General features: G+C 38.4%; 3 protein-coding genes across 5 annotated transcripts in view; 1 reads left to right on the top strand and 2 right to left on the bottom strand.

Annotated features, from left to right (window-relative positions):
• Positions 1 to 3,346: 3,346 nt before the first annotated feature.
• Positions 3,347 to 9,061, top strand: kcna7 (potassium voltage-gated channel, shaker-related subfamily, member 7). Its single transcript, XM_082142629.1, has 3 exons — positions 3,347 to 3,600; positions 4,765 to 5,495; positions 8,163 to 9,061. Exons 2-3 carry the CDS (start codon positions 4,791 to 4,793, stop codon positions 9,057 to 9,059), a joined length of 1,602 nt encoding a protein of 533 aa, XP_081998755.1. The 5' UTR covers positions 3,347 to 3,600; positions 4,765 to 4,790; the 3' UTR covers positions 9,060 to 9,061.
• Positions 9,062 to 10,148: 1,087 nt separating this feature from the next.
• fgf21 (fibroblast growth factor 21) lies at positions 10,149 to 12,269 on the bottom strand. Its single transcript, XM_082143546.1, has 4 exons — positions 12,105 to 12,269; positions 11,738 to 11,815; positions 11,328 to 11,431; positions 10,149 to 10,458 (listed from the first exon to the last, which is right to left on the bottom strand). Exons 1-4 carry the CDS (start codon positions 12,256 to 12,258, stop codon positions 10,159 to 10,161), a joined length of 636 nt encoding a protein of 211 aa, XP_081999672.1. The 5' UTR covers positions 12,259 to 12,269; the 3' UTR covers positions 10,149 to 10,158.
• A 1,195-nt stretch (positions 12,270 to 13,464) lies between these two features.
• The window catches only part of slc1a9 (solute carrier family 1 member 9), a 36,918-nt gene continuing 26,674 nt past the window's right edge, over positions 13,465 to 23,708 (bottom strand). For all 3 annotated transcript variants that reach the window (XM_082142481.1, XM_082142482.1, XM_082142480.1), the window contains exons 5-11: positions 21,610 to 21,715; positions 21,271 to 21,397; positions 19,634 to 19,867; positions 18,785 to 18,979; positions 17,889 to 18,023; positions 17,260 to 17,692; positions 13,465 to 15,543 (exon numbers count right to left, since the gene is read on the bottom strand). In XM_082142481.1, the coding sequence (XP_081998607.1) occupies positions 15,328 to 15,543; positions 17,260 to 17,692; positions 17,889 to 18,023; positions 18,785 to 18,979; positions 19,634 to 19,867; positions 21,271 to 21,397; positions 21,610 to 21,715 (1,446 nt within the window). In that variant the 3' untranslated portion in view covers positions 13,465 to 15,327. The remainder of the gene's footprint in view (positions 15,544 to 17,259; positions 17,693 to 17,888; positions 18,024 to 18,784; positions 18,980 to 19,633; positions 19,868 to 21,270; positions 21,398 to 21,609; positions 21,716 to 23,708) is intronic.

Raw genomic sequence — 23,708 nt, 5'->3', positions numbered from 1 at the left:
AATGAAAACAAAAAGGGACTCAAGGCGTTTCTCTCTCTCTTGAATTTATTTTAAATGATATGTTACCCCTGGCTCAATTTATTATTATTTATTTTTATTTTTTGTCTGTTTATTTTACATGCTTATTATTTAACTTGCTTTCTCTGGCTTTTTGTCTACTGTTTATAATTATATTATTGTTGGTTAATTCTGTTTTGAGTTGTAACTATATTTGCGGTTATATCTGTTAAAAACAAAACAAAAAAACAAGTCCGACTGAATCGTCTGAAATATCCTATATAGCTTTCCCATTTATTTATTATTATTATTTTTTTTTAACTCAAAACAGCGTCCAATGTCCAAGTAGCTGCTGCTTGTAGCCTAACTGATCATGTGGGGGCGTTTTATTTTTTTAATTTTTTAGTGTGTGGACTTTGCAAATTCGGTTTGCAAATTTGGTTTGCAAATTTGGTTTGCAAATTTGGTTTGCAAATAGCACATGATTGACTGGATACATCCTGTAGTTTTTCTTTGTTTTGTTTTTTTGTAACATACTTATTTAATTTTATTATTGATACAAAACGTATGTTATTTATTCCATACTTTGTCTCAAACGATATGAACAAATATAGAAACATCTACACTAGCCTATATCAATGTAAAATGTAAATTATTTCCAAGCTGACTTCCACTGAACAAAAGTCGGCCGATGAGCTGATGGTGCGTGAATCAAGGACTTGGGGTGAAATGTACGTTTTTTATGGTTTCTGTAAAATGATGCGTTTACTCTAGGTTTAAAAAAAACAAAAAACATTTGCATTTGCACATCATCGCCTGTTTTGGGTGCTTTGATAAACTTTTTTGTATGAATAATTATTTTGCCTATTGTTATTAATAGGCTATTTAATTTAATAAAATGCATATCAGCCAAATGCGCTTACACATGATATAACTATTAAATGTGGCAGGATGGTAGTATTATGCCTATTAGTGACTGTAGTAATAGTAATTGCGTGATGAGGTAAAAAACTATAGTGAATGTTTTTTTTGTTTTTTTGTTTTTTTAACAAGCTCATTGAAACTGTTTAAGGCCAAAAAATGTATCTGTGTTGAGTGAGCTCTCACTCCCAGGGGGCATGGCTCATCTTGGGAATGGTATGCTAAGACGATGGCATTCACTATCCAGTGGGCCAACCTCTGTTTGGAGAAAGCCAGTTCACCATCTCCTGAGGAGCAGCTCCCTCCATCTCTGGGTTGCCCGTCTCAGGGCCGCTTCGCCTGCCGTTTGGAATGTTTGGCAGGCGCTGAGACGGGCGGTGTCACCTCATTGCGGGGAGTTCGATGTTGGGGTCTAGGTAAAGTCTGCTGCTGTGGCTGCGACGGAGCAGATGTGGAGGACACAGAGGGACACCCTCTGTGATGAGCAGGCGGGGGCCAGACCCAGACGGACGGGTGTTGGCAGCAGCGTCAGGTCGGCGCAGGATGTGTTTAATGTCCTCCGTCTGTTTTTGTACTGCATGGGCGAAATTCTCAACAGCGTCGCCGAAGAGGCCGGCCTGCGAGATGAGAGCTGAGAAAGCGAACCTTGTCGACTTCCTTCATCTTGGCCAGGTTCAGCCAGAGATGGCTTTCCTGGACCACTAGCGTGGACGTTGTCTGCCCAAGGGAACGCACAATGACTTTCGTAGCCCGTATGGCGAGGTCCGTCGCTTTACACAGCTCCTGCATCAACCCTGGGTCAGAACTACCCTTGTGTAGCTCTTTTAGTGCCTTAGCTTGGTAAACTCGCAGGAGGGCCATGGCGTGCAAGGCTGAGGCGGCCTGTCCAACGGCGCTGTAAGCCTTTGCCGCAAGTATAACTTGCAGGCCTTGGATGGGAGACGTGGACGACCCTGCCAGATGGCAGCATTTTGCGGGCACAGCTGAACCGTAACTGCAGCCTCCACCTGAGGGATCTCCACGTACCCCTTGATGGCCTGCCATCGAGGGTAGTGAGAGCGGAAGAGGCAGTGGAGCGGCTTCAGGGAGAAAAAGGTTCCTTACACGACTTTGTGACCTCCTTGTGCACTTCCCGGCATTGGAGCAGGACGCTGCTGTTCAGCATGCTCCGCCCTGAGAAATCAATCGTCCAGCCACGATCTTTCAATAAATGGTTTCACTTAAGCCCAATGCTCGCGGCGGCCCAGGAAAGTATGGCAGTCAGCTCCGGGTCGGACTCGAACAACACTCTTCCCGAAGCGGGCAACGCAGCCGAGCCTTCATCCCCAGAGGACTCTAGCCCGACCTCCGATGCAGCAATCAACATCCGGTCTTCTGTGGGAGCCCCAAATGAGATACTGGGACCTCCATGAGAAGGCCCAGCAACCCCAGCCGGAATCTCCTCAGCCTGCGATGGATGAGAGGAGTGGGGGGCTGCGGGGACTCAACCAGTGAACCCCCACTGTAATCCTCAGATCACCCTGTGTAGTAACCGAAGTGGCCCTGTGCGCATCAAATCCAGATTGGGGAATAGAAGAGGGGACTCCACCTATTTCCTATTATCTTAGTCTTTATCTCAACATCGCGATGGTCATCTTCACACAGTGGGTGCATGACTCAACAACGAACGTCACCTCAGCGTGCTTAGGCCCAGACACGTGAGACAGAGATCGTGGCTTTCAGACTGGGCCAGGAAACGACCGCATCCAGACACACACGGGTGGAATGACATCTTTAAAAAGACGTAACGTCAAACCAGTGTTTACTCTATTAGGGAAACTGCTCTTTAGATGTTGAAGTGCCCTGGGGAACAGCGGCTGCACCAGACTGTGCACTCTCAGCAACCACGACCTCTGCTGGAACGCGCCGTCATACCAACACCGGAACAGTATCTCGTTCTGATACTCTCTCGAGCGATGATTGAAGAGCAGAGTGAAAACCCGGTCAACTCGGCCCCGAAGCCAAAACTTAATGTGAGTATTCGCACGCTGCCTTATTTTAATGAACTACAAAAGAATTACAAAAAAAGTTACTTTGAAAACATTGAAGAAATGGTGAAAGATTTGTGATTCACTTTCCAAGAAATGTTATTCATGTTCTGAATAATTATGTTCTGAATAATTGTTGTAATTTAAATTGAGTAATTATTATGGATGGTTATGTTCAGTATTGTTTTATACTCCGAATATTTATTTGTATTGTTTCCTGGCAGAAGTGTTGGGGTGCATGGGATAAATAAAATCTTTGTATTGTAAACAAAAAATATAAAAGAGAGAAAATGAGTGAGACAAGCATTTTAAGCTGGTGTGAAGATGTTTGGGACAGTGAGCTGATGAGGGGACGAGGGGCTCTGGATTGAATTTCAGCATGACAGCATTCCCCAGAGCTGCAGTGAGCGTGAAAGGGAGTGAAGACAGTGACCTACAAACTGGTTGAAGTAGCTATCCTTTACTGCACTGACGGAGGGAAGGACAGGGTTTATGATTTAGGGTACAGGAGAAAAAACCTCCTGCTGGACTCATAGGGTAGACCGCCTGGCAGAAGCGGACAGTAGATACACAGCTCATGGTGTGGTGCCGGTTGGGAAGAAACACGGATAGTGTGGGGTAACTGTTCTGGATCTACGGTCACCAGTGACAGAGGGTAAGTGGAAAGACAAACAGAGTGTTTTCTTAAAACTTTTCAGAGACACAAACCTCTGTATTTATTATACCAAATATCAGAATAACGGGAGATATTTACTTTCAGGGGATTCTGACACTTTTTTTCACCCCTTACCTTCATTTAAGGCTTGTTTCCATACTTGTTCCCGGGTTGTGTTGGTGTCTTTATATAAACTGGCTCTGTTAATTTACCGTAGTGTTATTCTCGAGGTGTGGGTCAAAGTGGTAGTGGAGTCAACACAGGGTTAGGATGGAGTGCTTGAAATTTTTGTATATGATTTCATGGGAGAATCATTTAAGTTAGGATGGCGTCTTCAGTTACATACCTGGAACTGGAAATATATTACACATTCTCAGCATTGCAATATATAATTCCATAATAATTATTGTGTAAATCTTTTTGCTGTCATTACATTTATGAAATTTATAATATATATATATATATATATATATACAGTAATAAATGTAATTCATTTTGAATAAACTATTCAATTGAAATGATTAAAATGACATTTAAATTAAATGTATTACATATTTTTTAGCATTACATCATTCCATATACCATACCATTCCAGATGTGCATAGTTTTCTATCATTAAAATATGAAAATATTTAATATGATTTTAATTTATTAAATATAATATAGTTACAATTGTAATGATAGCAAGAAACACTGTAAAAAAATGTTGTTTCAACTTTAAAAAGTGTTCATGTTGTCTTAAAATGTTAAGTTTAGTCAACTTGAAATGTGAAGTTAAATTTTTACTTAAAACTTGACATTTTAAGGCAGCATGAACCACTGTAAAAAAATTACTGTGAAGATGTACACAATAATTATGGAATGATATAATGCTAAAAAATAGCAAATAAGTGAATTTTTTAAAAACATTTTTAAATGTATTTCTATACTCAATATTTAATTAAAATTCTTTAAAAATATCTGTAATGTTTTAACAGAAAATGAGATCTCTGTATTGACAAGGCTCTTAGGTGATATTGGAACTGACACCAGGAGGAATGACCACTTCTGTTAGTCAGCCTATAGCTGATACATCGGTCTAACACCAGTTGTACATTTCTACAATCCTTTGACTGCTGGGTTCATGTTTAGCTGAAATTATTCTGTTTCTACCCCATATAACAGACTGAGTGAAAAAGAAAGAAGAAAATATGGACAAAGGAGGAGGAGAAGGAGAAGGAGGAGGAGGAGGATCTGATAGTGGAATTGAGGGCAAAAAACAAGTAGAGGAAGAGGTCAATGAGAGTGACAAGAAACTCAAGGACCAGCGCAACAAGGCAGAAAAGGGTGACAAAGAGAAGGGTGAGAAGAAAAGAGAAAATCGAAGATCTGGTTCAATGGGGAGAGGAGGTTGGGCGCTGTCTGAACGACTGGCCATCAATGTGTCGGGCATGCGCTACGAGACACAGATTCGAACCCTGGCCCAGTTCCCTGACTCTCTGCTTGGAGACCCTCGGCGTCGCCTGCGCTACTTTGACCCGCTCCGCAATGAGATCTTCCTGGACCGCAACCGATTCTGCTTTGATGCCATCCTCTACTTCTATCAGTCTGGAGGTCGGTTACGGCGGCCTGCCAATGTGCCTCTGGACGTCTTCATGGATGAACTGCGGTTTTATGAGCTGGGAGAGGATATCATGGCTCGCTTCAAGGAGGATGAGGGCTTCCCCAAGGAAGAACCTCGGCCCCTGCCAGACAATGAGATCCAGCGCAAGCTGTGGATACTCTTTGAACACCCAGAATCCTCTGGAGGCGCCCGCATCATCGCCATCATCAGTGTGATGGTGATTGTGGTCTCCATTCTGATCTTCTGTTTGGAAACGCTGCCTATATTCAAAAAGGAAACGGAGACGAAAGAGGTGAGAGGAGTTAAAAGTTTTGACCAAAATGTAGCTAACAGGATTTACAAATTGTTTTCAGTTGTAATGGTCAATATGAGAAAGAATGGTAGACTGGCAGATAGCATGAAGCAGACATGTTCCTGAGCATTTGAAGATGAATGAGGATGCATTCAATTAAACTTAATTTATTATTATTAATATATTGTGTAAAGTCAACATGAATTTAATTTATGGAAATAGCCGCTACCTTTCTTTATTTTGTATATTTTTTTACATTTTAATAGCTATTAATAATACACAATATACATTAATACTATACTATACTATTGAGCTATTAACTTGAAACCTATTTGTGCAGTCCCTTTTTTTTGTTGTTCAGTATTTTCACAAAGAATCCACACAATTGCAAGATTTACCTGATTGGTTGTGAAGAAGTGACTTCTGTTGACAACACAGACATTTTTTGCCTTCTAAATTCTGCCAAAATTTTGCTAATGACCACAACTTATTAAATATTCTCAGTGAACTTTCCTCACTTCAACAGTGTACTGGATGACATGTGCGAGCAGAGTTGCCACATAGTAGCATTTTTTCAGCGTTGAATGGACAGGATTAACCAGTCAGGACAGGTGTGGATATCTACCAATCCTTGAAATTAGACTAAGAACAAAACAAACAAAAAACAATGAGGAAATTCCCGTTCTTGTAGCATTTATGACCCAGTGAGCAAACAGTTGTTTACATTTTTAAAGGTTGACATGTTGGTTTGTTGCCACTTTGAATTATGGGAAATAACACTTAGGCTAGTGTTGTTTGTATTATATCTGTTTTAGAGCATTTCGCAAAATCGTCCAAGTACCATGTGTAATATGTTTATGCACATTGAATACTGAATTTCTATCAATTTTAAAAACAATGTTATACTGAATGCTGAACTTTTTTGAGGCATTTTCACTGTATGCACATTCATTTACAAAACCACATTTAAAATCACAAAAAAAGGTCAGTTTAGAGTGTGAAAAGTCACATTAAAAGGAAAGAAAGCGCAGATGAAGAGTTCGGGAGCAGGAGAGAGTGTAGGGTTATTGCTGAGATTATTTTAGAAGTGTCGTTAAATCTGATACACTGATTGGGAGCAGGGACTCTGGGGGGTTGGAAAACAGTCAAGTGACGCTTCCATGGAGAGATTCAACCGGCATACACAGATAGAAAAAAGGGAAGGAGATGAGAAATGACAAGATGACAGGTGACAGTATGAAAGAGCGTCTGTGCCTGATCGAGTGAGGGGAAAATAGTGAGACGCAATGCAGGGTGGGGTAGGGTACGAGGAGGGAAAGTTAGTAAAGAGTATCATATTAGTTTCCCAGCAGCGACCCACAACCCAGCAACCTCAACACGCTGCCAAAGTAGCTCAGTAATTTTACATGGATCAGACAGTTAACGACAAGCAAACTAAAGCGGGTGAGAGAGAGATTGTGGAGTTACATTCTCAAGTTTCACCTTAGAGATCTAAGGTGTTATTTTTAGAGTAAGGACAACCCTTCAGTGCACATTAACACAGATACAGGAGCTTGTATTAATAAACAGACACACTCCCACAACATCTCATGATGACTTTAGCAAAAATCAAAATAAGCACTACGATAGGGAACACTTAAGATCCAGCTAGCCAGACACAAGTTCACACACAAGCACACGTGCATATACATTCACATCTCACATGTCATGCCATCTAATCTCCTGTCTTACTCTTTTAAAATCTGTTTTTCAAGCAAACAAACCACCACTGGTCATTATAGTAGGGTTATACATCTTTATGGAAACATAATACTCACATACTGATGTGGTTTGCCCTTGTGTACATGTTAGACGAAGTAATTTCTTTATGGAGTCGTGGTGATAAAGAGCTAAAATGACCGACCTTTGAGTGAAAGGTCACATGCCTTACAAGCAGAATGGGACCTTCAACTTCACTCAAGTGGTTGTTAAATGAACAACCAAATTGTTTTTGTCAGACACTTGCTAGTCAAAGCATGTCTGTCAGAAATATTCTTATTAGGGTTGGGAACTGAGAACCGGTACATTTCCATTAAACAGAAATACCTGAACTGACTGGCGTACAGTAGTTAACGTTTCTCGCTGCAGAATATAGAGTTCAATGGTCCATTCTTACTTTTTTTTGTTACCAGTCTTAGTAACGTAGTATTGTTACCATTAATTTTTTCCCCATAGGAATTTAAAAACAAAAAAATTGTTAAAAAGTTATAAGCCATGAAATAAACCAACCAGCTACGATGGAAATGATAACATTACAAACTTTTATTTAAGGAAAATTTTTTTGAAAATCAGACTTTACTTGGGTACTTTCTATAGACAATTTTATTCAACTACACTATAGCATAACCCTACCTGAAATATGAATTAGGTTGTCCCAAAAGGTTTTGTCCAATTTAACTCACTTCTGGGTACAACTTTGTCCTCAAAATATGATTAACACACACAGATGCAGAGTAAATTAAAGTATTAAGTTGTAACAGAAGAAAATGTCAAAAGCACCAAAATATTGAATATTACTATACTTTGAATATGCAACATGTGTTTTATACTCTAGCCATCAGTTTCCATTTTCTGCATCTAATTTCTCCTTTTTTCTTTCCTGTCTTTTTTCACCAATATGCATACCAGCTTCACCTCGGTGGAAACAGTACCACGACCATCATGGTGTCTTCCATCTTCCACGATCCATTCTTCCTGGTGGAGACCATGTGCATCTGCTGGTTCTCGTTTGAGCTTTTGATGCGTTTCGCTTGCTCTCCCAGTAAGACGGTCTTCTTCAAGGATGTGATGAACGTCATAGACTTCTTTGCCATCATTCCTTACTTCGTCACGCTCGGCACCGAGCTGGCCAAGTCTAAAGATACGGCGCCGTCCATGTCCCTGGCGATCATAAGGGTCATCCGTCTGGTTCGAGTTTTCCGAATCTTCAAGTTGTCTCGCCACTCCAAAGGCCTTCAGATCCTGGGCCAGACGCTGAAGGCCAGCTTGAGAGAGCTGGCGCTGCTCATCTTCTTCCTCTTCATCGGAGTCATCCTGTTCTCCTCAGCCGTGTTCTTTGCCGAGGCAGAAAACCCGGGCACGGCTTTCACCAGCATCCCAGAAGCCTTCTGGTGGGCTGTGGTCTCCATGACGACAGTGGGGTATGGTGATATGTACCCGGAGACGGTGGGCGGAAAGCTGGTGGGCTCCATGTGCGCCATCGCGGGCGTGCTCACCATCTCGCTTCCCGTTCCTGTCATCGTTTCCAACTTCAGCTACTTCTACCACCGAGAGACGGAGTGTGTGGACAACCAGGAGTACACGCACGTCAACACCTCCCTTTGGGAGGAGGAAGAGGGTGATGAAGAAGGAGAAGACGGAGAGGAAGAGCCTGGGGAACAGGGAGACTGCGTTCCTCTCGAAGGAGGCACAACCTACAGGGGGATCTGTGCCCCTCTCAATGGGACTCTCCTGGCTGGGCTGTGTGCGGGACAGGCCGGAGAGCAAAGCATAGGGAGCGTTTACCCGCTGGTCACCCAAGTCTGAGAGACTGGAGATCAAAAAGGGGGAATGAGAGATGGAGGTGGTCCTGTGCCATGTTTATAGGACACTGCATCGTTGTGACTCTCTGAATATCTGGGTACGATGGAAAGGAGGAATGCAGGAATAAATGCAAGAAACAGAAAACGATTGACACAGAGGCTGAGAAGGTACAAAATGCAGTAGCCATAAGAAGAGGAAAAGTATGAAGAAGTCACAAAAAACATTGATTTTAACCTCCATAAAAAGTTTTTTCTAACGTTCCGGTTACAAAACTTTTATTTTGACATCACAACCTTTACACTGAATGTATTTATTTGTTCAACATTTTTATCTATTCAGAGAGTTGCGCCTTAATGCTTGGATGCATTTGGAAAAGTCGCTGAGCTGTGTTGTGCAATACAAGCGTTTGCACTTTTGCTTTACTGGAATTCTCGACATATATATATCGGACATATTCATAGGAAGAAGCGCCATGCGGTGTCATTTAAATGTCATGTATTTTGTCACCCGGGTTGCAGCCATGAATGTGCCAGGGATTTGTGTGCCCGACGGATGGCTAAAGTCTTAAGCATCATTCATCTGGAACAGTTTAATGTTACTGCTGTTCTGAATGACACTGTTGACATGATGTGGATGAGAGATGTGTGTGTCTGTGCTTGTGTGTGTATTTAAAAGCAGCTTTTTAGGAAAATATGTACTATCCAATGTGTGCGCGCGCGCATGCTCTATGAATTATGTAACTCTGAGCCATGTTGGTGAACTATTTATTAAAATTTTTAATCACACAAGAATCATACTGAAGTGACTCGGTGAACTACACAAAGAACAAACAAACTGAAAGTGGAATCTGCTCCAGCAGATATCCATCACGTTATTTAAAATGTAATGTTTAATTTACAGTAATAATTATTTAATGTTTAATATAACAATGTTTAAGTTAATAATGATATTTTAATTTAAATAATTTTAGACCATAGTAAATAAATAAATATATTCAAATAAATACAGTTTCAGGCAACAAAATACAATAAAAAAAACATTTTTAACCTTGCAGTCCAGTGATAATGTAAAGTGTGCCTCCATAACTGGCGTTCACCCGTCCTCATTTCTTAGTATGCAGACTTGGACTGAAGAGAGTCTGTATGTGTGACCGATGTCCCATTCCAAGTGGGTCATCGGAGTCCAGGTTTAAATCCTGAATATACTGTTTCGCCTCCTGTATCTGGCTGTCCTCTGCCACCTTATTCATAATGGGGAGGAACCGAGAAAGTGGTTTATGTTTCTGTCCAGAATGCTTTGAGAGGAGCGCCAGAGGACGCTTAGTGTGTGGAGAAAGGAAAGAAGAATATCCATCTTCCAGTAGCAATTCCTGAAAGGTGCAGTCTTCTTTAGAGTAATGCAGCTGAAAGAGAAAACAAAACTCAGTACCAAATGTGTTCAAGTCTCCAGTGAAAATGATAAAAGTAAATTTAATTAATTAATATACTGCAACAGCTCATTCACTGTTCACTATGGAAAGTGTTGCAAACCACGTCAAAGCAATTCTACATGTTTTAATATGAATGAAATACAGTAAAAACCAAATATGAAACATAAGATAAATATACATTTTATTATATCAAATATATAATAAAATCTACATTATGATTAAAACAATTTGAGTAGTGGTAAAAAGTAATTATTAATGATAAAATCGTCATTTATAAATACATTTTATATCAATGACTTTTAAATGTTTTAAATAAATAAATAAATCATAAAAAAATACACTATACCGTTGAAATGTTTTTAATGTTTTTGAAAGAAGTCTCTTATTCTCACAGTAAGACAGTAATATTGTGGAATATTATTATTTCCTATTTCAATATATTTTAAAATGTAATTTATTCCTGTGAAGTCAAGTCTTGAGTGTCACATGATCCTTCAGAAATCAGTCTAATATGCTGATTTGATGCTCAAGAAAAACGGCTTAATATCTTTGTGGAAACCATAAAAAAAATAAATAAAAAAAAATGGATTATTTGATGAATTAAAAAAGGTCAAAAGAACAGCATTTATCTGAAATAAAAATCTTTTGTAAAATTATAAATGTATTTACTGATCAATTTTAATGCATTTAATGGCAGTGATCAAAACTCATTACTCATAAGATTCACTGTGTGTAAATAATGCATATAATAAAGGCCTTTTACATTAATTTTTTTTTGGTTTTGTTTACACTGCTTTCTAGAAAGCTAAACTAGAATGGTAGAATGGTTGCCATTTTCAGACCTGTCCTTTCAAGTTGTCCTCATCATCCACACAAAGAAAGAGAGATGTAGCCACACTTTTGATGACCGTCTCACCCGCTTTCACTGAACGCAGTTCCAGCACACCTGCAGCGCAGCACACAAACACCACACCTCTGTCACTTACCATAATTCACATGCATCACCTTTGGACCTCAAATATTAATATCCACTGCCACCATGAAATATTTTCATAACAATAAAACCAAAATGACAACAAACGTGTTATTATTTGCATAATCACTGCTATCATAGCTATTACGAATTCATTATCTCTTCTGATGAGGCATTTTTATTTGAAGGACATTCGGAGAAGTATCTTGACTGTTACTTAATGAATATACTCTTCAAGTAAACGGTGCTCTTTAACTCATGTTTGCAGAAGTTGCTTACAGTTTTGTCTCGGTTCCGGAGACCCTCTGATGGAGCCATCAGGATTCATTTCAAGGAACAGCTCATGAAATATGTTATCTAAAATGAACAAAAAAACACACAGAGACATATGAACACACTTAATGCCATTACCTCAAGCCAAATGACACTTTAGGAACAAAGCACAGTACACTTGCAGTGCAAAGGATTGCCCTGAAATTAAACACATTTTTATAGTAACATCACCACACACCAACTAAAAAACGGAACCCACATTAAGCAGATAGTAACATCTAAACATTGCAACTAAAAAAGAAACAGAAACCCAATGTTAAGAAGTGTAAATATAACAAAAAGCACATTGCAGTAGGTTAAAGGTTAGGATTACCTGTGTAGAGCAGGCGTTCCCTGACTTGTGTGCCGAATGGCAGAAGCACATTCTGTTCAGGGATATATATACACCAATGAAGCATTGGAAACAGAGTAAAAAAGATGTAAAAACAAGCAAAAAGCATGATTGACCAAGCCGACCAGGTGGGCATCAATAGAAATTGATGACTTGATTGAACAGAAATAGAAGTTTGCTGATATCGAAAGGTAAAAAATATCCTCAAAAAATGTAATAACTGTGATAATAAATCTTAAGCTAAGTTCTTAAGTTAAGCTCCAGTTTGTGCAAAGAACTGAGCAGCGATATCTCCAAGACCTCCAGATATGATGGTCTCCACAAAAGACATGTCCCTGTAAACTTGTATTTATATGGTATTTATGAGAGAGCGACAGAGAATCCATGAGTCACTCAAGTACGAAAAGGAAAAACGATAACAAACTTGTTTTCAGGAAATGAACGAGGATGATCTCACAAGGCTATGCCAGTCATGTCATTGATCTCAGCGAACAGGGGAGCCCCGACTTCAGGATCACATTCAGGAAGAGGAGAACATATATAAGTTTGCATATAAGAGATTAATGTTTATTCAATACATAAAATGTGTCAGTTATTTCCCCAGTATTGAGAGGAAATGGGAGTGGAGGTGGCAGTTTAAACAGAACAGATAAGAGGCCATAAAAAGCACTTCGTGCTCATCTGTACATTCTCACCTAGGAGATGACAGGATGCGAGGACACTACACTACCGTCCCGTCAGCTAGAGAGGGCAGTGTGGCATCAGTTTATGATCTGTTAATCTTTTTAATGAAAAAGTTCAAGTGTGCATGTCTTATCTTAAGAAAAGATAAAACAAACGTGCTAGTCTGTCAATAATTGTTAGGTCCCTGTAAATGATTAAAGACTGAGGTGCAATTGGACAGCTGGGCTCCAGTAAGTGATGACCAACGTCCTTAAAGGCTCACATCCTTTCCCCCAATTGCCATTTTGCCCTTTCATCCTAATATAACTCCCTTAAGCTTTCCCGTTTCGTGTCTTTGACGTCCAGGGGCCCCACAATAACGTCAGTGTCCCTTGTAATCATCTGTCCCCTGCCTCACTGTTGTCCCGGGAAGAATGAGGAGGATTGACGTCTTTCTGGCCATCTGCTGCTCTCTCCCATCCTTTGCTCTCTCCTTCACTCTTCTTTGAGCGGATTAAAGGTCTTTGTCTCATCATTGTGCGAGAAAATTTTGACTCTCTGTGCATGAAGGGATTTCGTTCGTCCACCGGTCTTAATGCGAGAGCGAGACGGGATTTAAATGCGCTTCACGTTGACATCGACTCTTACACAAGAGGCATTAAAGCACAAACCACTCGAATAAGTTTAAAATAAATTGTTAAGATTTTATTACACACACCAAAGACAGCAGCTGATGTGGTAGTATGAATTCAGAGGGACAAGGGGACACCGTGAGGCGTTTCAGAGATACATTTAGTGGGGAAATTAAGTAAAGTCTATCATAATAAATACAGTCAGACAAAAGACATCATAAACTACAGCTAAAATTTACAATGATAATCCATCATAGCAAATGACAACAATATTAACAAAGTTATACTTAAATTGTAAAGGAAAAAACATATAGCTCTTTCCGAGATTCTTACATAGATTAAGAGGCTCAATGGATTTCGTAGTTATGCTTTAAGTATCAACTCTTTCAGATAAATAAATACAGACAAACAAGACAATTATTGACGTACAGTAAGATTGCAGAACTATATTGTCCATTGCTTATGATTCGGGAAGTATTTGATGAGAAATGTGTGAGTTCATACTGAAATGTGGTATTATTGTATCAAATCTGGGCATAATTTGAGAGGATAATCTGTAGGCTACTAGGCTCATCTCTTTCCTGACTTCAGCAAAAGTCTCCACTTTCTCTCCATTTTATTTCATGGGACAAACAATTAAGATATCAATATTTCATATTTTATTTTATTTACTCTTCCGTTCAAAGTTTGGAGTCTGTAAGATTTTTTGGTAATACTTCACTTAAAGCGTTTATGTGTAATGCATTATAAAGGTGTTCATAATGTACTTTATAATGCATCATATCGTTTCATAAATAATTGTAGCCAAAGTGAAAATGCATTATAAAAATCACAGATTCTTTGTTGAATCTGAAATTGGTTGTTTGTCATTTTTTTATGTATTATACTTTATAAAGGTGTATTATAATGTATTATAAATGTACACAATTATTATATACACAATAAGGTATATTATAATGTATTATAAATGTGGTTACAATTATTAATTCAATTATTCATTCAATTGTAACTTAATGGTTACACTTGCACAATGACAATAACGTACTACGTCAGGTTTGTGTAACTGCACTTGGCCTAGTAACTTTGAAGTGTGTAAGCCTGACGTCACACCCACTAATCTAAACAGTGTTTTAGTAAATCCATGAATGCAAATTATGCTTTCAGTATATGATTAACTTTTTTGAGGAACAGGAAAGAACATGAGCGGTACGGGGAGAAACTTTCTTGTGTTACTCACGGCTGCTTGTGACGTCCTTTTCACCGTTAAAAGAAAAACCCAACAAATCATAAAACGGGAGTTTTGGAACAACTTTGGACTGTTTATGGGAACCAACTGCCTCGACTCATTTGAACTGCCTGTTGTCATTTCTTTGTTTATGTTGCACTGGCAGCGAACAGAGGACATCTAGGTTACACAAGTAAACTAAGGCAGCTCAAATGAGTCAAGGCTCATCATTGAGTAAGTCTGGGTTTTATAGTGCAGGGCAGTGACATCCAGTGCAATAACCAGTCTCCCAGTAACCTGGATACATTATATGACAGGGAAGTCAAAGACTAAATAAAATCAAGACTGGCACAGCACGTGCAATAAACGCTCAAAGCACTCGTCCGGTGGATTCCAATTTATTATTGAAATCCTGTAAAAGCAAATAACCAATAAAAGTAAATAACTTGCAAGTTACTAGACTATGTTGTGTTGCTAGACTATAAAGCTGACACTAAGAAACATACTTGCCAATGAACCCTCTATTCAATTATGTCAAGTTTCTCAAAGCAGAACAAACACACAACACACGTAGGTACTCAAAGTCTTTGCCAAACATCAATACACCAACTTTCATCCAGCAAGGTGGATGCTGAAATACTGAAGACGTATTGTGGAAATGTGGTAAAACTTTGTCTGTTCCTGTTCAGGGCAGGTCACAAGGTGGGATGGCATGGCGTCTGTCGTACGCAGTGTCATCACTTTCCTCTCCCTCACTCGCCACGTCCATCATTCGTTCTTTCTCCTCATCCTCCTCAGTCTCGCTCCCTTTATCCCGCTCCCGTTCTCGCAGTCTCTGTCTTTCTCTGTCTCTTTCCCGGTCTCGGCCTCTCTCTCGGAAACCTCTGGGAAGTGTGGTAATCTGCGGGATATAAAGTGATGATGAGAGTCATGGAACAGCATATCCACAACAAAAACATCATAGTATAGAAATTACCTGATCAGACTGACATGTATAGTTTACTCACACTCACAATGTCTTTACAAACCGCACTGTAAAAAATTATTTGTCATTTTTTACAGAAAAAGACTGCAAAAATGCTACAGTAAAAACCTGTTCATTGGTTAACTGTACAATATACAGTGAACAACTGTTAATAGTTTAACATTGCTGTCAAATTACTGTCAAATTTATGTTTTTTTGCCAGGAACAACTGTGAACTGGTGTAAAACAGTATAAAAAAAAAAAAAACTTCCGAGAAGCCCCTGTGTGCCAATTCAAATATCATTATATTTTATACCACTACTTTTGTTTATACTTATTTCAGTTTTTTTCTTACTCTGATGGTGTTTTGTCTTGTGTGTATGACCCTGTGCACCATTCTGTATTGCCTTTTTTTTGGACAGGCCCCTTACATTGAACACTGATTCATCACGAGTCCTTCTATTGGACCACCTGTATTATTATAGTGGTTATTAGTAAATTTTTTGCTGATTTTGTGCCAGCCACCGGCAGTATTTTTTTATCATTTTCACAAAATGTTAATGGCTCATATTTAGTTGTATGAATATCTGAACATGCAGTATATCAAAAGAATGTACAGAGCCTCTTCTTTAAAAAAAAAAAAAAATATATATATATATATATTGTGTATATACAGTATATATTCTAGCTTCATGCATTCTTTATCAACAATTGAATGTGGGTAAGCTTAATAAAAAAGCAATATTTTGAACAAAAAGCTGAGAAAATAGAGACTTTTTCAAAATAAATGTTTTTTAAAGACTACAATTTGCATCAATGTGTTCATTGCCTGTTTCTGCTTCATCTTCGCCTGTGTTTTGATCCGGAGATTCTATACCCTTTCCGAGGACGCATAATAGTGCCCCTACCGTATAACAGTGAAAACATGGATTGACTGAAAGAGGTACGTTTAAAGGGGTACTTCACTGTTGGAAAAAATGGGCTTTCAATACAACTTGGCTGTCTATACAGTAGAAAGTAGTAAAGTAGTAAATAGATATAAACTATCTTGCTTTAGTAGAAAATGCTGCTTAGCAAACTTTTAGTCATAATGGTGTCGACTTTTATTGCTCCCATTCTGTCAGTTCCCCCCAACCCGAAGCAAAACATTCAAAAGGTTCAAAAAGCATGCAAAAACAGACTTCATGGATCAGTCCCAATTTGTGAACAAATCATTCAGAGGTTTTGTGAACTGGGTAAAACAAATCATTGACAAGATCTGACTCAAAAGAAAGATTTCTTCACAGATTGGACAGTTTCGCTTCTCTCATAAGCACTCCAAAACATCATGTCAAGGAGCGCTTGACAGTGAATAATGACTTAGATCTCGTTCTGTTCCTGGCACAAAACAATTCTGAAATATTAGTTCAGAAGACTTAAATGCAATAAAGCATGCAAGTTGTATGGATCACTTTTGTGGTATATGGAAAAGAAAAAGAGTTAATTTTATGTTCCACAGAAGAAAGTCAGTCATGCAGGTTTGGAACAACATGAACGAAATTTCGATACCTTTAAGACCAACAGTTCAAAGAAGTGTGAGGACATTTATTTGAGAACATCATAGCTTAAAAACTTTGATAATCAAAAGAAATCTACAATGACTTAAAGCCTCACCTGGTTGTCGTAAGTGGGCAGGGCACAGTATCCAGGCTCTGTCCCACGTAAAAGACGAGGGGAATGTGTTCGGAAAGGCCTCGGGGAGTGAGAGCACACAGAGCGAGGGGAAGGCGAACGGATGGAGGGAGGTGATGGAGAGCGGACGGAACGGGGCGAGTGCGGGATGGAGTGCGATTGAGACTGTGAAGGGGTCAGAGACGGGGCGTGATGATTAAGCTTAGGGGGGCGCGGGGATCGAGGGGGCAGTTGAGGTGGTTTGAGAGGATCAATAAGGTCCATTTCAGTGAGGAGAGGTGGAGGGGGGACAAACTCCTCGTCTGGTAGGGGGATTTCCCCGTCGATCAAAGCGAGCTCTGCCCGTGATAGGTGGTCCACAATGCCTGCCCCGAAAGAGTCGCCCACCACGTTAATGGAGGTGCGCATTCTGTCACTAAAGACACACAAAAGACAGCTCTAAAAGCTGATATAGAACAGCTCAGGACACCTGTTTATGTTCATGAAGACAGTTTATAATTAGTCAGGACTCCACACACGAAACCAGGGCCGCCGTCGGGGGGGGGGGGGGGGGGGGGGGGGATGTAAGAGACGGCCCCGTACATAACCCAAACAGAGCTGTTTGAACTCACAGAATCCAGTCGACAGCAACGAGCAGGCTGATGTCTTGAGTCGGAAGGCCCACAGCGGTCAATATTAGCAACATGGTGACCAGACCTGCACTGGGAATACTGGCTGCTCCCACACTGGCCAAAGTCGCTGTCATACTGTAGAGCAAGAAAGAGAGGGGATTATGATACTACAATGACGACTGAGACATTATGGGGCGGCACTGACAGATATAATCTATTATGAAGGAGTGAAAAGAATGGGGGAAAAAATGGAGTTCAATGGAGCAAAGAAGGAAAATAACAACAAAAGTAAACTGAAAATGGATTGGAAGAAGTGTTAGCTCAGTTAAAGGGGAACACATGTGATGTATCTATAGGTTTTGTAAATGTTTCATAATTATAGAGCCATTGTAATAAAAATAAATTATAATAACTGTAATAAAAACAGACTGTTAAGGCACAACAACACAAAGGATAGTAAAGTCAAACATGTGACTCATAAATCAAGACTGCATTCAGGCTGCGTGTGAGAACAGTGCAAAGAGACAACAAATGGCACTTTAAAAATGGATTATATGGAATCAATTCTTATCTGAACAAATAAAACAAAATAAAATGACTACAAATTTGCAGTCAGTATATGGATTACAAGGAGTAGTCTTACCTGAACAAAATAAAGTAAAATAAAATTACAAAATGTAATAAAAAAAAAATAACTACAAATTTGCAGAATATGCAAACTTAAAAACTAATTGTTAATCTTTTTAAAAATTACAAACTAGAAGCCAACTAAAAGTATTTCTCTTCAAAGAGAAATGGATTTTGCTGATGAAAGGGTTATTATTCTCTTATTGCAGCCACAGCAGAAGCAGCCACGGTTTGTCTGGTTTCAGTTCCATAGTTCCATATTTCCTTACCTGACAGTAATAATCTGTCCTCCATCTAAGGCAATGTCATTCATCTGGGCAATGAAAATGGCAGCCACGGCCTCATAGAGTGCAGTGCCATCCATGTTTATGGTGGCTCCAATGGGCAGCACAAAACGAGTCACACGCTTATCAATTTTTAGATTCTCCTCCAGACATCGAAATGTCACTGGCAATGTCCCAGCACTGAGAAAGAGAAAGTTATATTGATCATAATTGTTTAAAAAATGTTAATTTGTCATTTGAAAAACTGCCTTGAGTAGCATGTGTCCAAAAACCCACAACAACAGTAATTATATATATATTTTAAAAAAGGATAGGATTGCATGGATATTCTGTGCCAAATTGACAGTTGGTTTAACATTCAGTAAATGGTTTGGCTTAATAGATGTAATCCCACAAACCCAGATTTATTCATAAACAACTCTCTAAAATATGTTTTCATAATATCCCCTCCCTTTCATTTAGACGGATTAATCATTTAGACCTCTATTCTGGAGGACTTCAGAAAATGTGTGTTTTATTTTGGCCAGATTAGATAATGTGATTTATGATAATGTCTAAAATATATCAAGTCATCCATCAGATTTTTTTGGGTTATGTTTGAGTTTATAATAAACATCTTAGACCACATACCCAGTACAAAATATATAAGCCTATATCTTTTTAACATGTTTTTTGGCTGTTCTATATGTAAAACAGAGATTGATTGCAGTAATGCTCTGCTCAAGTCAAAACATTTTTTAACCAAATGTGACCTTTAACTCTTCAGTCTGTGCAGCCAGAACTCTTCAATCAGCATATTTCCATAAACACATGATGTGAATCTTCTGGCTGTACCTGCTGGCTGTTCCCAGAGCGGTGATCCAAGCTTGGAAGATGCCAGAGTAAAATGTGAAGGGGTTTTTCCGAGTCACGGTGAAGAATATCAGTGGCAGGATGAGCCCGCCATGAATGACGAGTCCAACTATGACCGTGACCATGTACATCCCCAGCTGTCGCGCTACCACTTCCAGGTCACCGATGGCAGCAATTTTCCCACAGATGAGGGAGGCAATGCCAAATGGAGAGTACCTGAGGATAGCCCAGTCGAGTTACTTGGGGGTCAGTTATGGGGTTTTAGCTGCTCTGTTTAGAGTTAGACTTTGAAGTGTTTTTTTGTTGTTCTTTTTATGTTGCTGAGCAATTATTTTTGTTCTCTAATTTTGTTTTTGTAGCATTAATAGTTAATAAAAACTAATTTTAATAAAGTTTTTTTTTGACAGACAGACAATAAATAAATAACCAAATCTGTGACCATTTTTTTTTTTTATTAAATGTATTTGTGTCTTGGTCAATGGGGTTGAGGCAATATTATCTGTAGAGTAACATTGGAACAATATTTATTGTGAAAAGTATTATACAAATAAACCTGAGTTGCATTGAAAATATTTCTCTAAAAATATTTTTATTAGAATAATGCTGTTTATAGAGAATGAATATATGTATATTTTAATATCTTCTTTTACCTTTAGTACAAAGACAATATAAAAGCCAATCACACTTACTTTTTTCCGTACACAGAATAAATGGGTATTTATATATTTTTATATAGCTGCATTTATATTTTAGAAAGAGAGAGTCTCACACAAAAGGATCATTTATCCAGTTTCGCAACATGAGTGGCAAATGGGAAGATTCTTCTGTGGTCTAAATTTAGTTCATCAACTTAATTGCTATGTATAAATATTTCATCGTCTGTTATGGTAAGCAACAGATGATGTTTATTGTAGCATTTGAACAGTTTACATACTGTGAGCGGAAAACACAGGACACAGTTAGTTGCAGATGGGACGGTCTCAGGGCTGACTGGAGTCTGTCTTTGTTGTCATATGCTTTTGCTTTGGGGTATTTACTTATTCTGTGTTTGTTCTTTTAATGTTAAAAATGTATTAGAATATGAAATGAACACGTTCCATCCCATCTCACTCCTTTTGTGCTGTAAAATGGCCTGATAGATTTATGATCAAGCTTTTCATTTCTGCAGACATGATTCAAAAATTCAGCGCCGTCTGTTTTCAGTTACTTCTGTCAGTGTGTGGGTATCTGTCTGCGGCCTGTGTGTCAGAGGACGTATTACATCCAGAATAAAACTTCCATATTTACTCATGGGAACACAAATATGATTCTGCTCTCTCTCTCTCAGATTCTTGTCCTGTTCTCTTCTTGACAAATTCCCCTCTCTCTTTCTTACACGCTATACTTTTATACTTTAATTCACTCACTCTGCTGATCACCTTTTAACATGTTTGACAGATTTAAACAAAACCTTTGACACTTCTCTAGCCTGTTTTACACTATGTATTAGGAATCAAAACATACAGAGTTTAATTAGTGTTATTTATGAGTGGATGACACTCAAAAATGGCTAAAACAACATTTGTTTTCAGTTGCAATAGATATATAACTGCAATTCTAAATAAATGCAGAATACTGACCACATGATCATGGACACCATCTTCATAATGATCTCATTAAGGATGTTGAAGAAATCAGACATGAGCTTCCCCCTCTCTCCCATTTTCCCCATGTAGATACCAAACGTGATGAAGAACCCAATCAAACCTTACAAGTAAATCAAATTTACAATTAAAAACAATGAAATGGAATAAAAATCTATCTATTTTCTATCAATAATTTGTGACATAATTTGGATTTACAATAACGCAGCTACATTTAGAATGGAAACAACACTTTTTCTATTTGTTTGGTACTTAAATACATTTATGCTGCTTTTTTGTTTGTTTCAAATTCAGAAAAACTGGATATTCTCTAACCTAAAACATTCATTCCCCACTTCATTTCCAGTTTCTTTCTACTGACAAGGATCGGTTCTGTTTGGTTCTGGACTGGCACAGCTACTTTTTTCAGCACTGTTTGAACCTGAAAAGAGAAGCAAGATAAAGATGATCATTCTGTAAAACACTGTAAAAAGCAAAACACTTTTAGACAGAATATTTTAGTCTAAATATATTATAGGATAAGTATAAGTAAAACGTATGAATTACCATATAATATTTAGTCTAACAGATATGTTTATAGTAAAATATATATTTTTCCCCTTCTTTTTTTCTTGGAAGTAAGAAATATGATCCTAATAATTCACAGTGGAAAACAGGAAAAGGATGTTCCCAAAAGTCCCAGCATGGCACATCACATTTGATTTTATCATATTAGTCTCTATCCTCCACAGTGTTGTGAAAACTATTTTAGTGTGGTGTTGCTCAATGAAAATGCGATGTGCAACATGCTCAAAGCAAACAAACTCTTAGGGAAAGAGCTCATGATTCAGGTGGATCCACTTAAACCATTAACTGTGAAATGGTGCATTTAAAACACTGAAAATCATTAACTGGAAGGGACTCCTCAGATGAGAGCTTGGTTATTTGGAATCAATCTCATACACATTGCAGTAAAGTTTATCATCTGCTGTGTTAAGGGACCATCACTGTGATCAGATTAAGTATTCAAAAGCCTCACTGCATTAGAGTAAATGGAAGAATATGTGCTTCTGCAATACTAAATATAAAGCACAGTGTGAACATACAGTATCTTTAAATTCCTTTTAAAAAGAGTGAACGTGTCAGGCTTGTTCTGTTTTTACTTCCTTTTAGGTTGTATTCAGTGGTGGAATGTAACGAAGTACAAATACTTCGTTACTTTACTTAAGTACATTTTTCACGTATCTGTACTTTATTTAAGTAGAATCAATAGTGCATACTTTTGACTTTTACTTCGTTACTTTTTGCAGCAATTATTATACTTTCTACTCCACTACATTTCTACAACGTTTCGTTACATTTTCGGATCAGTTTTTCCCCTGCCAAAACAGGGATTGAAAAAAATCTCCATGTTTTCGGTGCTGATCGCGTTGGTGGCGCTAACACTAAAGCACCTAAAAGCTGTCACAAAGAACCAGCAAAAGTAATGAATATGTCAAATATAGCAAGAAGACATTTTAATTGTTTATTAATAAACAAGTGTTTTCTGTGTCGGCTGCAAAGATGAGGTTGACGATACTGATACGCGATCTTCGCAGTAGTGAACGTGCCAGAGAGAAATGCGCATTTCATACGGATTATAAGCAGAGAGCAGTCGGTTTTCTTTCGTTTTGAATTGTTCTGTTTAAAAGTACACATTTAAAGCTGTCTAAAGATATATTTATCAGGTCTGTGAGGCAAGTAGGATACCTTATACGCTGAGTTTCGGTTCATTTATGAGACGAGCTCCAGTTCACTCGCCAGCGCCTACGTGTCGTGATTATCTATTTTCTACTTATTTATTAAATCCTGGCAATTGTTTGATGAAACATTGATTAAAATTGAGATACAATTAATACAAAACGAAATTCAAATTTAAAAAAGGCTTTGTGCTTTCTGTTTGAGGTCTCAGTGAAAGTTTCAAAGCAGTCTTTTAGTGCCTTTCAGAGCGGTCACGTCTGTAACATTGTTTTTTCCTCATAAATGGGAACACGAAAAATAAAATAAAATGAATATGTTATGTTCTGTGGAGAGCCAACCCTTAATCCGGTGGGTATTACTTTTGGTTTGCGCAGTGTAATTCACAGAATTACAAAAAAATATTTTTCTACCTAAAAGTTAAATATTGTTTGTGTCCCGTAACGCATGTGTAGCCTAGATTTCCCATTAAATATAAAACGCATACTGATATTTTTCAATATGTATTAAATGCATTTTCTGAGAATTAATATTTCAAGTTTTTACTGCAAATGTCCCGTTTATAACGATGGAATTGCCAAATATTAAATAATTTATCCTCAACTAGTTTTGTGGTGTAGGTCTACGTATTGTATAATGTTAACTTCAAAAAAGGGGTGTGTCGCGATTCTGCCTTCTCCCTTCTCACACCGCGACAC

The sequence above is a fragment of the Leuciscus leuciscus genome, assembly GCF_965113295.1.
Source record: "Leuciscus leuciscus genome assembly, chromosome: 1".
NCBI classification, from domain to species: domain Eukaryota; kingdom Metazoa; phylum Chordata; class Actinopteri; order Cypriniformes; family Leuciscidae; genus Leuciscus; species Leuciscus leuciscus.
This window is presented reverse-complemented; position numbering and strand designations above follow the sequence as displayed.

Coding starts and splice junctions, on each gene's coding strand:
- kcna7 (XM_082142629.1), top strand. CDS start 4,791: ATGGACAAAGGAGGAGGAGAAGGAGAAGGAGGAGGAGGAGGATCTGAT. Junction 5,496..8,162: donor AGGAAACGGAGACGAAAGAG/GTGAGAGGAGTT, acceptor TATGCATACCAG/CTTCACCTCGGTGGAAACAG.
- fgf21 (XM_082143546.1), bottom strand. CDS start 12,258: ATGCCCACCTGGTCGGCTTGGTCAATCATGCTTTTTGCTTGTTTTTAC. Junction 11,816..12,104: donor GGAACGCCTGCTCTACACAG/GTAATCCTAACC, acceptor TGTTCATTTTAG/ATAACATATTTCATGAGCTG. Junction 10,459..11,327: donor AGGACAACTTGAAAGGACAG/GTCTGAAAATGG, acceptor TTTCTCTTTCAG/CTGCATTACTCTAAAGAAGA.